Genomic DNA, 17,155 nt, shown 5'->3' with positions numbered 1-17,155 from the left:
TTGTGAGTGCAGTTTGGGTCAGATACATGGTCAGATCACAGAGATACTGAGGAGATTTGAGACTAATCGATGGGCAGGGCATGTCTTTAGTCGACAATTCTTTGTAATAATGGAACGTGTAAAGAAGGCGTGAAGACTTTTTTAGTTGACGATTATTAAAAATGTAAAACTTCACTATCTGACACAAAATGTAAACTTGTGATCACAAAAAAAAAATGCACATGAAATACATTGTGTTACGGTAAAAACTCAACTCAAGAGAATTTAGCAGCATATTATGTCTCCTTTATTATTTGTCATTTCATTGTGGAATAAAAAAAAAATATAGCAAAATCCCCTTCTATCCCAGCCCGATCGTGAGTGTCTGTTTCCCATGTGCTCTCTCGAACCGTGAGAGGGGAAGGATGAGCGAGAGCAGCCGGTGTTAAGGTCCCGGACGTACAGGAGGTGTTGGAGAGCGATGTCAGAACAGAACCGCCGCCTCTGGCTGGGGCAGAGCGGAGCCGCGGTGGCCCTCCTGCACAGTGCCGTCGCTGCAGTTTCTCCGCGCCGAGGAGGTGAGGTGTGTCCGGGGCGGGCTACAGCACAGCGCGGGCTTCTGGAGGGGCAGCGGAGGGAGGAGGCCTGCGGGGAGGCAGATAATTAAACGGGAGTCACAGTCGAGCTGCTGTTTAACACTGGAAAAGGCCCAGGTGTCGGGATTAAATGGGCAATGTTCATCTTGCTTTTCTAGCTTTTTTTGCGATTAGCAGGAGCACACTCATTATTCTATACATTTTCCATAAATTACTCCAATATTTTCCACAGTTTAGCATTTGACATATCTATCCCCATGAAGACAGGTGACGCTACCAAGCCAAGGTACAAGTCAAGGAGGGATGTTTTGCAAGGTATTTTATTTGAATAAATGCAAAGATCGATATCTTTTAATTCCATTATTTCCCATAATTACTGTGGTCATCGTGGTAGCATTTTGTCTGTAGCCACCATTAGCATTCTTGCCCTGTATACCTTCACTGCTCTGCTCTGATAGGCCGAGCTGAGCCTATCGCAGCTCACTAGTTCTAAACGCAGTCCTTCTGCACCACAGCGCCACCTTTCCACCGTAGCACTAGTCTATTTTTCTTTCAGCTTTTTATTTTCACCAGTGGTTAGGCTCCTGGGAGAAAAATCCTGCGCATCACTCATTATTTCCTGCCGAGGTTTAAGCACCAAAGCTACAGACCCTTGCAGGAGTGAAGTACTTACCAGAATGTGCACTTGTGTTTACATTCTATTAATTCATTAAAATAGAGCAAATAAAAACGTTTTTTTTCGTTTGTAGACAGCGCAGACACATGGTTGTTGTTTATATGTTATATGTTTATATCTTTTGCCAACGAGTAATAATAATTGTTGCGCTTAGTGAAACAAAAACATACATTTTTCTGTTAAACTGTTGTCACCCGCTATGTTTTAAGAGCATTATTGTCCAGAAAAACAGTATCTCTAACACCAACAATCTACACAAGACACTTCTACACGTGCTAATGTTTTCTAACGAGGCTCTGGTGTTGCTCTCGTGCGGTCGAGTGGTCGTCGGTCGCCAAAACCGCCCTGGATTTTCATAGTTTGTGATGTTTCGAGGCTCACGCTAAGGCCGTGGTTATTTTATTACTTGGTTTACAGATCCACCGCAAGATTAATGTTTTCTAATTTATAAATAAAATACATTTTTATCACAATTCTTTTATAAAGTACCACCGACAACGCAAAATAGCATTAAATGAAATATAAAAAGCGGTATTAAGTCAAAAGATAAGAGAGCGTGAAGTCATTTTTCGCCAAAATCCTGCAGGAGTCATTTATTTTGGAAAGCATTGTACCGACGCTATGTGCGTATGCACGGTGCATGATGGGTATTTAAAATGAGCGCTCAGCGCTCCATGGGCCAGTGTGGTTTTGCATAACTGTTTTATCTGGAGGCCATTGCGTCTTGAAAAAATATGCTAGTGGTGATCGGGATGGTACAGTTGGAGATATACTAAACAAACACCTGCCCGACAAAATGTGACCGCGATGTCATGGAAATCACCCGCAGCAGCAGCGATGACGGCCTCTGGACACCTCTAAAGTGGACACTGTTGAAATGTCAACTCCTCTGTTCGTACTCAGAGACTTCTTTGACATTTATATTTTTCCTGCCTGTCGCCATATTTCCTTGAATTATTATATTAATGTATTATTTTGTCCGCCTGTTCAATATATTTCATTTAAAAATCCGTAAACCAAGTAATAAAATAACCGCGGCCGAACTAACCCATTGTAAATGCGTTAACTCAATGCTAACTCATAGAATGGTACCGGGTTTGGAACGCAGAGTTTAGTTTGTAAACACTGGAAGGGTCTTTATCATTACATCATTATTAGTTATGTCATTCATTGTCTTCCGACATTTTTTTTATTCTTCTTTATGTCTTTGTGCCTACATGTATTACAATATACTGTACATACCAAGGTTTGCATGTAACAGTGGGTGACAGAACAGCTCTTCTACATTAAAATTCATGGATTGATTTCCCCTGGAGGTCTGGTACTGGCGGTTCACACAGATGCCGACTGTCTATAATTGACTCAAGTAGGTGGCCCCAGAAAAGATACAACCTTTAAAAATAGACCTAATATTTAATTGAATTCAAGTTTCCATGCACTACTTTCAATTTATTTATTTATTTTTCTCTTTCTCTCAGATCACATCTCACAATCTCCACATCTGAAGCCCCTCACCATCGTGGTCTCCGGCCTGCGAGCACACGTCTGCGGCGTCCCACTCGTAGTTCTCATCCACCGACTCTTTTCTCTGGAAGTGGCTGAAAATCGTAAGTTTTCAAATATAAAAGCAGATTAGAAAAAGAACGCAAAGAAACAAAACACAATTATCATATAATACTTTGCTTTTTGTTATAATAACTTTCAATGTCACTTTTCTAAATTCAAGAGGACGTTCTGTTCGGATGTGTCCTTGCCACTTGAATTTTCCTCTCTCGACTCATTTACACAATAACACGATATTTACTTTTAACAGAAGGCTGCAATTAATCTCTGTAATCTTCTTCTTTTGGAAATTTATGCTGTGTTCAAATTAATTGTTTTATTATTCAAATAATAATAGTTTAGTTGAGGGGGTTTGCTCAAGAAGGGATGGGATAATATTTCTACTGCATGAAAAAGGATTCAGCTTTTGAAAACTCTGCCAGACAAAGAATAATTGTAAGTCTTTGACAATGTTTTCAAATGGCACTTACCTATTTTGGAAAATGAATTCTTCAATTTAGTTATTCAAGTTTTCTTAATATCAGTAAATGTTATATTGAAGAATACAATAAACTACTGAGTTAGTTACCTGGCTCACTCTTCAAGCAACTTGAGTAATATCACATATAAGGCTGTCACGGTAACCACAATATTGCAATTGTAACAATGTCGTCACTAAAATTGCAGAAAGGCTGAAATGACTGCAGTAACCACATTTTACATTTGAATGAAGTTTGTCGGGAAAATTTTCACAGTTTAAGGATTAACTATGTTTTCACACCACCTGCATTCAAACTTTCACCGTGTTCTGCCGACAGACTCGGCTCGAGTTTTAGGTGCCAACTTTCGATGCCTTGGCTTTAAATGAATCTCATCAATGAGTCAGTAAATACACAGCACAGACATGACAGCGCAGGCGTCCACAACTGAGCAATCTGCACGAACAGAAGCCAACACTGACCTAAACAAAGCACAGTATATCAGCTCTGAACGTCCAGTGTTGCCCTTATATCCACCTGAAAACCCAAAGTCTGCGCGCTGTGCGTAAATCCAAATCACAGTCTGTTGTCCGCGTTGGAGCCAAAATGGATATGATCAACTCTGAGGCTGTAATCCTCCTCCTCCTTGACCCAGGTAAACACGTAAACCAAAAAAAGTCAAAGTAAATTTGCCGTGGTTAAAATGGGAAGATACAGCCGTAAATTGTAGCCAAAACGAAAACACTATCATCTGCCATAATAATCCTCCTCCATCCATAAACGTGTAGTTAAAGCAAAGGCATCTGTGCCGTATATGCAGAAAAGATAGTGAAACTTAACATGGGTACCAGCTGTGAGCTGACACCAGGCAAGTGAGTTATTATAAATAAGATTAGCGCTTTTCAAGATGCACCTTTTTGCATAATATCGGCTATTAATGTACACTTATGACTGCTGTTATTTTTGTTGCTATAATTCAAGTACAACCTCAATTTACATGCATTATTCTGGGCCTAGGGGCCACAGCACATGTACCGCGAGGGAAATCGTTTAACTGCGACAGCCCTAATCACGTACAACTCCCTTAGCTATCAACTTTCTCTCCCTCCACTTGCCCTCTTAGAGCAGTCCATGAAGCTCCTCTATGTTTTTAAAGTCTATACACCTTAAAACTAATTTGGATTATTCCAGTACTTGTTACATTCATTTACCTGCAATTACAAGACAGTATATATTGCACATACATGGTAACACTTAAATTGCAACATCCCTTTATCTTATATTGATGTTTTCTTCATTTATTCCCTTTAATCCATTTGAAAAAAAGAGAACTATTAAGCTCATGGGCAGTTTAATTATAAAAAGAAAGCTATAACCTTCTTTTTTTCTAATGCTTGCACACCAAACCCACAAATGAGAAAAAAAATAAAATAAATGTGAATAGGCAATAGATGATTTTAATTTATAACAAGACCCAAAATCTCATTTTTGTGATATTGGCGTCAGCTCTGAAAATTGTCAAAAATCGTCAAATGCTCAGTCTACTTTCTGTCTCCTCCTCCAAACAGCCGCTTTACTCCTCTTTATATTTACCAATTTAAATCTAGGTGGGTTCAAAAACCAATATTCCTCTGTGCAGGAGCGTGTTACCACTTAAAATGAGAGAAATCAGAAGCCCAGACTACAAAGTGCCAGCTTCACAAAGAGTCGACATTTGTTTGTACTATAGTTCAGAAACAGCTTCTGTTCGAATTGGGGGTTATTTTAATAAGCAGTTTTAAGGGAAATTGGCCGGAATCATAAGGGGTTCTAACTTACTAATGTAGCAAACCGCAGACGACCTCCGAACATTGCCATGGTGACAGGAATGCAGGGCATAAGGTGGAACCATGTACAACCCCCACATGGAGATTTATCATGATAACTTTTGGATTAAAATGAAATCAGAGTCATTTTCTCTCCCAAGACAAAAAGCTAAAACGCTAAAAAGACTATGTGGTTTTAGTAAACAATCAACTGATAGCAGACTTTGTCAACAATATGATGGTTTTTTGTATTGTGGAAGTTCATTTAACTGTTTTATGAACAATTCTCCCTTTATAATTAAGTGGCCTAATGGTAAACAATGCTGCATCATTCTGAATCTTTTTCCCTGATCAACCAACAACCCAGGGGTCTGTGAGAGAGAGAAAGAGAAGACAAACTCACTTTCATCGGAGATATTCAAGGAGGGAGTGCTCATCTCTGGCCTTGCGATGCTAAACTAACCTATGGAACAAAGAACATTCCAGAGAGACACCCGTGGAAGCTAACTTTTCTCTCCCATAAATAAAATTAAAAATTCTGTGCCCGTTTTCAGACATGATTAAAACTGAATTATGCAAACTCAAGCTAAACAACATTTTGCAACTTTTCAAGACTACAACAAAACTTGGATCCAGCATCATCTCTTCAGACCAGCTTCGTCGGTGAATCAGTGCAACAGCCCTTTTTATCTGAGGAAAGCCTCAGAGCCAAGGAGAACGCAGATCACTGACCCTGATCCAGGGCTTCTTCAGCCTGACACTGTCCTGTCCGTGCTCTGCCCAGAGTGTGGACTGAGCTGGAGCGTGACCCCAGAGTGAACCCTAGTGAACTCTAGAGGTGACACGGACACACAAGGGCCCATTATAGAAAGTATATAGAAAGAAATGATATGGAATCTACACAACTAAATAGATCTAGAACAATCATGTCTAGTGTCTCTATCTGTTATCGACTAATTTGCATATTCCAAAACCATCTATATCTGTTTAATTATTTGGTCAATAGATCTTCATAAACCACATTTGGTAAAGTGTTCATTCATTTCCAGAAAAAGGGGTCAATGTCACGATTACGAACCTTCAGCTTAACGAGCAAATTATTTTTTTATAAATTCATTCATTTAGATATTTGATTAGAATTGTTAAATACCTAATACAGGATGGTGCCCCATATAACTCTAATAAACGTTAATAGACATACACACACTCATGCAGTGTGTCATGTTTGAAATCTGGAACAATTCTTTAATCAAAATCAACTTTGAATGTCACGAAAGTGGGAGGACATGAATAACACTACAGTACTTGTCCTAGTAAGAATCCCCTACACTAATGAATAACTTCCCTCATTAATCAAAAAGAATCACCTGAGGTTTTGACCCATGTGGGCTTTGATCTTGTCCTCCATCCTGGCCGGTGACTCCCGAGGCGACATGTTACAGAGCCTGTTGTTGGGTGGGTCCATGCTTCCTCTGCCGCTGCTGGCAAAACTGCTGTAGCTCCCAGACTCTGGAACTCCTCTGAACCCTTCCTCGTCTCCTCCATATTCAATATCTCTTCCATCATCCTCCAAAAATGGATTCTTGATTGCGTCTAAGTATCGCCCAGCAGCCTGCATAGCCTTGTGGTAATTATACTCATGCTCGTAATGCCCATTAGATGAGTGATTTGTCGTTAATCTCTGTTGAGGTGAATTCATTTGGATCTTATAGAAATTTGCTGGAGATTTTGCCCTTTCTGTTGAGCCTCGAGTGTCCCAAACAAGCGAAGTCGGTCTTGGAGGAGATATGTCAGCGCAGTTTTCCCTGCTGATTGAATTTATCCACGCATCTGGAGTTAAGAAGTTGGCGTCTCTCCGCCTTCTGGAGTCCAAGCTTTGACTCCTCCGCTTTGATTCCCGGGGTTTAGCTGGGTTTCTTGCCCAGCTTTCATGTTGTGTCGCTGGCGGAGACATAGGCCTTTTGACGTCTTCGCCTTTAGGAACTGGACTCCTGCTGTTCAGGCTTTTACTCCTCCGTATGGTATGGAACTGCACTTTGTGGGCTAGAGCGCAGCCATTTTGCACATGTGAAGCAATCCTTTGGTGCAACATGGGTTTAGGGGGAAAATGTCCAAGTCTATCCAAATCTGGTTCATCCACGCTCATCTCGACATCTTCATTATGGACTTTAGTGTAGGTTGGCAACACACCAATCACCGAATGACATCTTTGAGGATATTTCTCACTTTGCAAAGGCAACATTGTAAAGCTGCCATTGTTCTGTCTCTTTGCCCCGTAGCACGAATCACCCGTGTACATTTTCACTGCGGGATTTGTTGATTTATCTAAACCCTCTGGCGCGGCATCAATTCTTTCTTGTCTCTTTGAGGGGGGGCGTGGGAGAGTTAATCTTCCGTCTTGACAAAAGCGCTCTGCCTCCTCATGGCTCGGGGGGGTGCGCGCCAGACGCTCCTTCTGAAAACAAGATGGACTTACTGAGCCAAAGCGGGTCAGATGTGGTGTCGGAGTGGGAGGCAGGGAGGCGAGACGGTAGGCTTCCCAATGCAGAGAGGCAGAGGAAAACGACTCGGGACGGCGTTGGTGGGAACTGGCTTTGTGTGGTAACGTGTTGCTTCGACATTGCCACATAGAATCCTCTTCGGAATCATCGCTTTGGGTGTATCTTCTCAACTCCCGCTCCAACTCCTCCCGTTCGTGCGCAAGTTTCAAGCACCGACTAAGATTGCCTTTCTCTCGTTCATGCTCCATTTGAAGAACCAAAGAACTCGCCGTCTTCGCTGGTTGGCCGAAACCCGATCGTATATGCGGAAGAACCGGGAATGACAGACTAGGATGAGGGAGTGTTGCTAGGCTACTGTTCGAGCAAAGGCTGCTATAGTCCAGTAAACCTTGGTAAGGTGGTTTCTGGACTTGAACCAATGGATAGACGTGGTTGTAAGGTGTGGACTGGACTGGCTTGCATGGTGGCAGGTCAACAGAAAGTACATAAGCTGGTTCTTTCTTGTCATCGCAATCCGAGTGAAGAGAGACAGATCTTCGTTCTTGGAGATCGTAGTATTTTTTGCTATCGATGCTCAACGTGTCGTACTCGGACATGACAAATCGCCCGTCGGAACCTCGAGAGATCATCTCGATGGCGGGGGAAATCGGAGAGGAGCTTGTTCTGTTCAGGCTGTTTCTGGAGAAGGATTGCCGCTTGTTCTGGACGCTGTACGAGGAGCAGTCGGTGGTGCCGGAGGAGGTGGAGGAGGTGGTTGGGTAGAGGTTGGAGGAGGGAAGGAGGGTTTTCTTCAGCACACTGTCGGGACTGCCGCTGCCTGAGGTCTTTCTGTAAGAGGAAAGAGATGAGAGGGATGCTGTGAAAAGAGGATTTAAACCCAAAAAAGAAATGCCATTTGAGTGAAAGAACAGCTGAGGAAGAGACAGAGAAATACTATAATAGCAGTTGGGGAAAGAGTTTTGCAAGTTTTGGAGCATTATTGCATCAAATGTTTGATCTCATTGGAACTATTGGGATGAGTTATTTTCTAAAACATTTAATCCATTACTATGGATGAAAATACTTACAACATATAGTTTTGGTCTTGGAAAGTACAAGGGATACATTATTTATGGCCACATTAAGGACGATTAAATATGTACATTATAAATCATAGAGCATCAATATTAAAACTTATTGAGTTCACAGTTAAAACATGGAGCTGGATTGCAAGTCAGAATTATATCATACAGCACATGTCTCAGCTGGTTAACATTTAATACCTCAGTCATTTCTTGGTCTATACACAAGAAACAAAAACTGGTACAAAGTTCAACGTCTTCACATTCAGTATTATTGAACTATAGTGGAAGAACTTCATTTACAATAAGTGATTGTTGTCGATTAAAAGGACTTCAAGCCAAAAATGTAATATGGCAAGTTTGTGGAGTCAATTCCAAACAAATAGTGGTAAGGTCCAATATTTGTGGATTTCTCTTTCAAAGGCAGATTGCCCATAGAGGCTGCTTGCACCCATCTAAAACACACATTTACAACAACATTTTTAGTTTTTCTCAGTTAGTACTGCCTGAATCATGGCCTTCAGTTTGGTGATTGTGACAAACTATCTATGTCTGTTTTTATATTATACACGTTTCTGTGCAAAAAACCCCCAAAAACTACAGACAAAAAAAAGTTGATGTTTTTTGTTACACTGAAAGAAAATAACATGGAAGTAAGGCTAATACTGCTAATTATATAATGATCTGTTAGTTGGCTGCAAGATAGCAAATCATTTAAATGATGAAAACAAAACAACAAAAGGAGATGTAGTTACCTTGGTGAGATGTTTTTCGGCTGCTAACTGCGAGTCATCTTCAAAACTTTCAGTTAGCAACCGAATTAACAAGGTCACTACATCGCCCAGAACTAAACCTTGCACATTTTAATTTCTGTAATTTAGAGCTGCAAAATTAGACAAAAACAAAAGACAAAATGAAAGAATAACTGAACCTTAATATACAAAAACAAAGTCCAAAACTAGTCATTTCAATCATCGTATTTAACACCGAGGAAACAGAAGGACAGATGAAGGGCAGGTCCATGGACAGGCAGTGAAATGCATTGTGGGTACTTACATGGAGGGGGAGCGTTTGTAGATGGAGGGAGGGGCGTCTGAAAGGGAGAGACAAGGACGAGGTTTGGACTCATTATGAAGCCATCACACTGATCACATGTAAAACAGCTGCAGTTCTAATAAAAGACCTTACAGAGACAGAGGCGGCGCCGCTGTTCAGGAAGCTAATTACATTTACATTTATCGCACGATAATGAGGAATTAGGCTAATTAGCACAACATGTAAACCACATCAATAATGTTTAAATTGACTGACTGGACAAGTGGAAGACGCAGCCAGACTGAAATGAGGGATGTGGTTTGTAATAGATTATTAAGCTTGTCGTAATCAATATGGTGGTGTTTATGGTGTCTATTGATCTGTCTATTTATTTACATAAATCTGATGTTATTTTAAGACCCATTTCTGTTCTCTGGCCCAGTGGTTCTCAACCTGGGGGTCAGGACACCCATAGGGGATTTCCAGAAGATAAGAAGGAAAAATTGGTAAAATAAATAAATAATATGGGCAAGGCTTGACTCCATTCAAATGCAGTCGTAAATATAGATTATTATTTGTTGGCCTACCAAAGCCATTTATCTAGGTCTATACCTTCAAAATAAAATCAATTAGACACGAGGCGCCATTATCACTTTGGGAGTCGCAAATGCCAATGGTTCTTATTTTGGGGGTCGTGGCCTTTTATACTGTATTCATTGATATGTTTTACTGGTTTTATTGTTTTAGTATTAGTACAATCAAACTGAACTTTCATTCCTTTTTCGTTTTCTGTGATTATAATTTCCGTGCAGCACTTTGGAAATGTTGTTTGTGAGATGTTCTATGTAAATTAAGTGAACTAGAGTGGACCTTCCTGCTTGTCTCCATGGAGATGTTATTGCTCTCAGTTCGTTATCCACATTAAAGATATCAATTTTGCATTTATCCAATAACAGGTTGTTTTTTAACAAAAACAAAAAAACAATGATTTATACAGCAATACTAATCATTTATATACTTTTATGAATTGTTCTTCCTCCTGTCATCTGTCTGTCACCGAGTATTAAATCAGTAAAAGCAGCTAGTCATCCCTATCATGTGAAATTATGTTTAATTTTAAAATCCCAAGGGAGACAAGGTTATATTGATGCAAATTAATTCAACTTATGATGTACACAAACATAAAGGACACTGTGAACTGCGTGTTAGTAATGGTCAATTCACTTATAGCTATGGTGTAATTAAACACTATCAAAGTACTTCTTTTTACCATCTCTCTCACGGCGGCGGCGCTCTCTCTTGTGGCTGATCAAACAGGCGACGCCCAGAAGAACAACCAGGGCCAGGCACATGAAGGCCACGCCCCCCAGAACTCCAGCCAATAAGGGCTCAGGGCCAAACTCCAGGAGACGGGACTTGGAAGGATACATGTCCATACCTGGAACAGCAGAGATGGACACGGTTTAAATTTCATGATCATCAAATCATGATGAGCCATGAAGGAGAAGCGCAAGTGCTGCGAGGGTTTATATTATGGTAAAAGCAGTTCTGAAAGATAAGAAGGCCCAGACCATTAAGACATTTAAAAATCTGTCAAATAAACCTTGAAAAAAAACAACACCACCCAGGCGTTTTTGTACTTGTGGAGATGGATTAAGACTGTGCTTGTAGTTTGGGCTCTCTGGGCCGATGACTAAAACCTGTTTTGTCCTGGTTAAGCTGGAGCAAGTTTTCTGCCATCCAGGGTTTGATTTTGTTGTTGTTGTGTTACTTTTAATGGCGGTTGGCAGCTAACTGGAAAGGTGCATTTACCGCCACCTACTGTAGTTGTACGTCTTCAAAATATGTGTTCTATGCTATAACAAATTAATAAAGCATGCTCCTTGTTTTATGGCGGTTGGTACCACCACCTACTGCAGTTGTACATCTTGTTTTTTTGTTTTTTTTTCAAGAGCATCCCTTAAGTTTTGGTTTGAATGGGAAAATCAGAGCAGCTGGTGGAACCCCCTCAAAGACACAGACACACGGAGGCCCTGCTAGATACAACCTCAAACCTTCTGGGATTCTTCACTTTGCCAACATATTTACTTTGTTATGCTCTTAATCAGTGATAGAGCTCCTTTGCAATAGAACAGTCCCGTTAAAGACCTGGAACAGTCCCGTTATAGACCTGGAACAGTCCAGTTATAGACCTGGAACAGTCCCGTTATAGACCTGGAACAGTCCCGTTAAAGACCTGGAACAGTCCCCGTTATAGACCTGGAACAGTCCCGTTATAGACCTGGAACAGTCCCGTTAAAGACCTGGAACAGTCCCGTTATAGACCTGGAACAGTCCCGTTAAAGACCTGGAACAGTCCCGTTATAGACCTGGAACAGTCCCGTTATAGACCTGGAACAGTCCCGTTATAGACCTGGAACAGTCCCCGTTATAGACCTGGAACAGTCCCGTTATAGACCTGGAACAGTCCCGTTATAGACCTGGAACAGTCCCGTTATAGACCTGGAACAGTCCCGTTAAATACCTGGAACAGTCCCGTTATAGACCTGGAACAGTCCCGTTATAGACCTGGAACAGTCCCGTTAAAGACCTGGAACAGTCCCGTTAAAGACCTGGAACAGTCCCGTTATAGACCTGGAACAGTCCCGTTATAGACCTGGAACAGTCCCGTTATAGACCTGGAACAGTCCCGTTATAGACCTGGAACAGTCCCGTTAAAGACCTGGAACAGTCCCGTTATAGACCTGGAACAGTCCCGTTATAGACCTGGAACAGTCCCGTTAAATACCTGGAACAGTCCCGTTATAGACCTGGAACAGTCCCGTTATAGACCTGGAACAGTCCCGTTATAGACCTGGAACAGTCCCGTTATAGACCTGGAACAGTCCCGTTAAAGACCTGGAACAGTCCCCGTTATAGACCTGGAACAGTCCCGTTATAGACCTGGAACAGTCCCGTTAAAGACCTGGAACAGTCCCGTTATAGACCTGGAACAGTCCCGTTATAGACCTGGAACAGTCCCCGTTATAGACCTGGAACAGTCCCGTTATAGACCTGGAACAGTCCCGTTATAGACCTGGAACAGTCCCGTTATAGACCTGGAACAGTCCCGTTATAGACCTGGAACAGTCCCGTTAAATACCTGGAACAGTCCCGTTAAATACCTGGAACAGTCCCGTTATAGACCTGGAACAGTCCCGTTATAGACCTGGAACAGTCCCGTTAAAGACCTGGAACAGTCCCGTTATAGACCTGGAACAGTCCCGTTATAGACCTGGAACAGTCCCCGTTATAGACCTGGAACAGTCCCCGTTATAGACCTGGAACAGTCCCGTTATAGACCTGGAACAGTCCCGTTAAAGACCTGGAACAGTCCCGTTAAAGACCTGGAACAGTCCCGTTATAGACCTGGAACAGTCCCGTTATAGACCTGGAACAGTCCCGTTATAGACCTGGAACAGTCCCGTTATAGACCTGGAACAGTCCCGTTATAGACCTGGAACAGTCCCCGTTATAGACCTGGAACAGTCCCGTTATAGACCTGGAACAGTCCCGTTAAAGACCTGGAACAGTCCCGTTATAGACCTGGAACAGTCCCGTTAAAGACCTGGAACAGTCCCGTTATAGACCTGGAACAGTCCCGTTATAGACCTGGAACAGTCCCGTTATAGACCTGGAACAGTCCCCGTTATAGACCTGGAACAGTCCCGTTATAGACCTGGAACAGTCCCGTTAAAGACCTGGAACAGTCCCGTTATAGACCTGGAACAGTCCCGTTATAGACCTGGAACAGTCCCGTTATAGACCTGGAACAGTCCCGTTATAGACCTGGAACAGTCCCGTTATAGACCTGGAACAGTCCCCGTTATAGACCTGGAACAGTCCCGTTATAGACCTGGAACAGTCCCCGTTATAGACCTGGAACAGTCCCCGTTATAGACTGGTGGTACTCAGAAGGGCAAAATGTTCTTAAGTTATACCATTGTTGGATGTGAAAACTTTGTGAATCACAGCTATAATTGTACAAAACCTTTTGTACAAAACTTTCATTTACTCAAACAGTTTTGCGCTGTTGCCATCTCGACCTCCTGCTACAGAAGCAATCCAAGTTTATGAAGTTTTCTGTAGAGTGATCAAATACCTGTTATATGTTGTTCAGGCCTGACTCATGCGGCAACCTTTAGTCAATGCGTCATAGCAGTCAAACCTGCAAAAAATCTTAGCGCTATTTGAAGAACTTGAGAGCAGAATTTAATTTCGTAGCGTGCTTTTTAATTAAAATGTCATCCCTTCCTTAACACATGTTTTTAAACTAAATACACAACTCAAGGGTTAAACTTGGATACTGAAAAGGTCATTCTGTCTCACCGTAGGTTTGAATAGACAGCACTTATATGCATGAAATGGAGAGAACAGCAGGGAGAATGGTTGTTAAGAGGTATAATTTTTGTCGTCTTGTAATGTATTTCACACTAGAGGCAGGTGAGGTGCCAGCTCCTGTAGCTCTGAAGACGAATGATTTATTCGTGTTAGCAGCTCCACCCCCGAGCCATGCACTATTGGGTTTTTTAACCTAAACTGAAATGTAGTAGATCATTAAACCAAAGCCAAAATATGTACTTACTTTAAAATAGTATTAGTCAAATCAAAAATACAATTTTAAAGTAAATACAGATTTCTGACTTCTATTTGACTCAAATAGAAGTAAAAAATAGTGACGCAAATATGATAGTAAAAAGTATAGAGTGACAGTTTGTATGTAAAATCAGATTTATAATTTTTATTTAATAATGCAGTTTCTGGTATTTCCCAAAAAATAGACACAAAAACGAATCTTATCTGAAGGTGAAGTGTAAGTTAAAAGCATGGGGACAGAAAATATCACTGTAAAGTATAATTTAACTTAAAGTAAGACACATAGACTGATCATTAACAGCATATAGCACAAAATAAACGACTCTGAAAAGTTCTACATCCCACGAGCATTCAGACGGTATTTTGGGTCAATCAGTCTCTTTTTTCACAGAATTATGACCACAAACAGCTGATGAACTAATAAGACTATCGAGTTGATGGCGAAAATGACCGCAGAGAATCACAACATAATTCTCTCCACATTTTTGTAGAATTATTATAGACACAACATAAAACATGAGGCCGTTTCAGGCTTTAGTTTTTCAGTCCAGAGCCCAGAGCCACTTACAGACAGGGGGCGCTGGAGAACAGAACTGATATGGACCTGAAGGGGGTTACAGACCACGGCGTCCCAAGCGTCCAGTTTATATTCAAAGTCTATGTATACGCGCGTCGAACGCATCCTGCGTTTTCGTACGCTCTCGGCGCTTTGAGCGCGCGTATGAGGCGCCCGAAGCGCCCAAAGCAGCTGGCGCGACATGTTCAGCTTTGTTCAACTTTCTGCGGTAGATGCGCCGCAGCAGCCAATCAGAGATGACGTGCTGCACGACCCGGAAAAAGACCCAAAACAAACCCGCAAGATAAAATAAAATCCTTAAGACGCAGCTCTTGGAGCAAATAATGATATTGACTAAACTCTGCTCAGCTCTGAAGTATATGCGGGTCCCAGACGGGCCCCGGAGCCCATCGCCTCCACTTTTGGACTTTGTAAAGTTAATAAACCAAAGCCATGGTCCGCCATTAACCCTTCAGGGTCCGGAGCTTTTTTGGCAGTTTTTGGGTACCTTCAATTTTGCCCTGATATACTACATTAAGAAATGTTTACCAGACCAATGTTGGGTATCTTTTTTTTCAGCACAATCTCACCTATATGATCTGTTAGTTAGTTTTTCACTTTGACAAACTATTTCAACATAACTGGACCTAAACACACACAGAAAACACAAAGTCCGTCTAGAAAAATTATGTTTTCTTCATTGTAAAACCCTCAAATCCCTCAACCAAGCGTTTAAAAAGGTTCAAACTGAACCACAAGGTGCAAATATGAACATATAAAAGTATTCTTGTGATATATACAAGCAATAAACCACTATTTAAAATCCTCAGGCGTTTTTCTATTTGTGCCACTTCTCAAAACAGTTTCTGTTCAAAATGACACAGAGAGCCACATCACAGGCCTTGTACTTCCATGTGAGTGATGTTCAGAAGGAACTCTAAACCAGGTCTAAACCAGGTCTAAACCAGGACTAAACCACGTCTAAACCAGGACTAATCCAGGTCTAAACCAGATCTAAACCAGGTCTAAACCAGGTCTAAACCAGATCTAAACCAGGACTAAACCAGGTCTAAACCAGGACTAAACCAGGTCTAAACCAGGTCCAACCCAGGTCTAAACCAGGACTAAACCAGGTCTAAACCAGGACTAAACCAGGACTAAACCACGTCTAAACCAGGACTAATCCAGGTCTAAACCAGGACTAAACCAGGTCTAAACCAGGACTAATCCAGGTCTAAACCAGGACTAATCCAGGTCTAAACCAGGTCTAAACCAGGACTAAACCAGGTCTAAACCAGGACTAAACCAGGTCTAAACCAGGTCCAACCCAGGTCTAAACCAGGACTAAACCAGGTCTAAACCAGGACTAAACCAGGTCTAAACCAGGTCTAATCCAGGACTAAACCAGGTCTAAACCAGGTCTGAATCAGGTCTAAACCAGAACTAAACCAGGTCCAACCCAGGTCTAAACCAGGTCTAAACCAGGACTAAACCAGGACTAAACCAGGTCCAACCCAGGTCTAAACCAGGTCTAAACCAGGTCCAACCCAGGTCTAAACCAGGACTAAACCAGGTCTAAACCAGGACTAAACCAGGTCTAAACCAGGACTAAACCAGGTCTAAACCAGGACTAAACCAGGTCTAAACCAGGTCCAACCCAGGTCTAAACCAGGACTAAACCAGGTCTAAACCAGGACTAAACCAGGTCTAAACCAGGACTAAACCAGGTCTAAACCAGGTCTAAACCAGGTCCAACCCAGGTCTAAACCAGTACTAAACCAGGTCTAAACCAGGTCTAAACCAGGACTAAACCAGGTCCAACCCAGGTCTAAACCAGGTCTAAACCAGGACTAAACCAGGTCCAACCCAGGTCTAAACCAGGACTAAACCAGGTCTAAACCAGGACTAAACCAGGTCTAAACCAGGTCTAAACCAGGACTAAACCAGGTCTAAACCAGGACTAAACCAGGTCTAAACCAGGTCCAACCCAGGTCTAAACCAGGACTAAACCAGGTCTAAACCAGGACTAAACCAGGTCTAAACCAGGACTAAACCAGGTCTAAACCAGGTCCAACCCAGGTCTAAACCAGGACTAAACCAGGTCTAAACCAGGACTAAACCAGGTCTAAACCAGGACTAAACCAGGTCTAAACCAGGTCCAACCCAGGTCTAAACCAGGACTAAACCAGGTCTAAACCAGGACTAAACCAGGTCTAAACCAGGTCTGAATCAGGTCTAAACCAGGACTAAACCAGGACTAAACCAGGACAAACCCAGGACTAAACCAGGA

The 17,155-nt window shown here is 41.9% G+C and overlaps 2 protein-coding genes across 2 annotated transcripts in view; both read right to left on the bottom strand.

Annotated features, from left to right (window-relative positions):
- Positions 1–332: 332 nt before the first annotated feature.
- On the bottom strand, positions 333–9,777 carry LOC140367613 (uncharacterized). The gene is made up of 4 exons (XM_072454154.1): positions 9,696–9,777; positions 6,445–8,406; positions 2,767–2,849; positions 333–624 (listed from the first exon to the last, which is right to left on the bottom strand). The coding sequence occupies exons 2-4, from the start codon at positions 8,205–8,207 to the stop codon at positions 464–466; spliced, it is 2,007 nt and encodes a 668-aa protein (XP_072310255.1). The 5' UTR covers positions 8,208–8,406; positions 9,696–9,777; the 3' UTR covers positions 333–463.
- A 345-nt stretch (positions 9,778–10,122) lies between these two features.
- The window catches only part of LOC140366996 (protein turtle homolog A-like), a 151,549-nt gene continuing 144,516 nt past the window's right edge, over positions 10,123–17,155 (bottom strand). Inside the window, exons 17-18 of the mRNA XM_072453274.1 lie at positions 10,945–11,112; positions 10,123–10,127 (exon numbers count right to left, since the gene is read on the bottom strand). Coding sequence (XP_072309375.1) covers positions 10,123–10,127; positions 10,945–11,112 — 173 coding nt within the window. The remainder of the gene's footprint in view (positions 10,128–10,944; positions 11,113–17,155) is intronic.

This window comes from Eucyclogobius newberryi, unplaced genomic scaffold (genome assembly GCF_026437365.1).
Source record: "Eucyclogobius newberryi isolate DKJ021-1_F unplaced genomic scaffold, fEucNew1.0.hap1 SCAF_2, whole genome shotgun sequence".
NCBI classification, from domain to species: Eukaryota; Metazoa; Chordata; class Actinopteri; order Gobiiformes; family Gobiidae; genus Eucyclogobius; species Eucyclogobius newberryi.
Note: the sequence above shows the minus strand (reverse complement) of the source record. Positions and strands in the feature narration are given on the sequence as shown.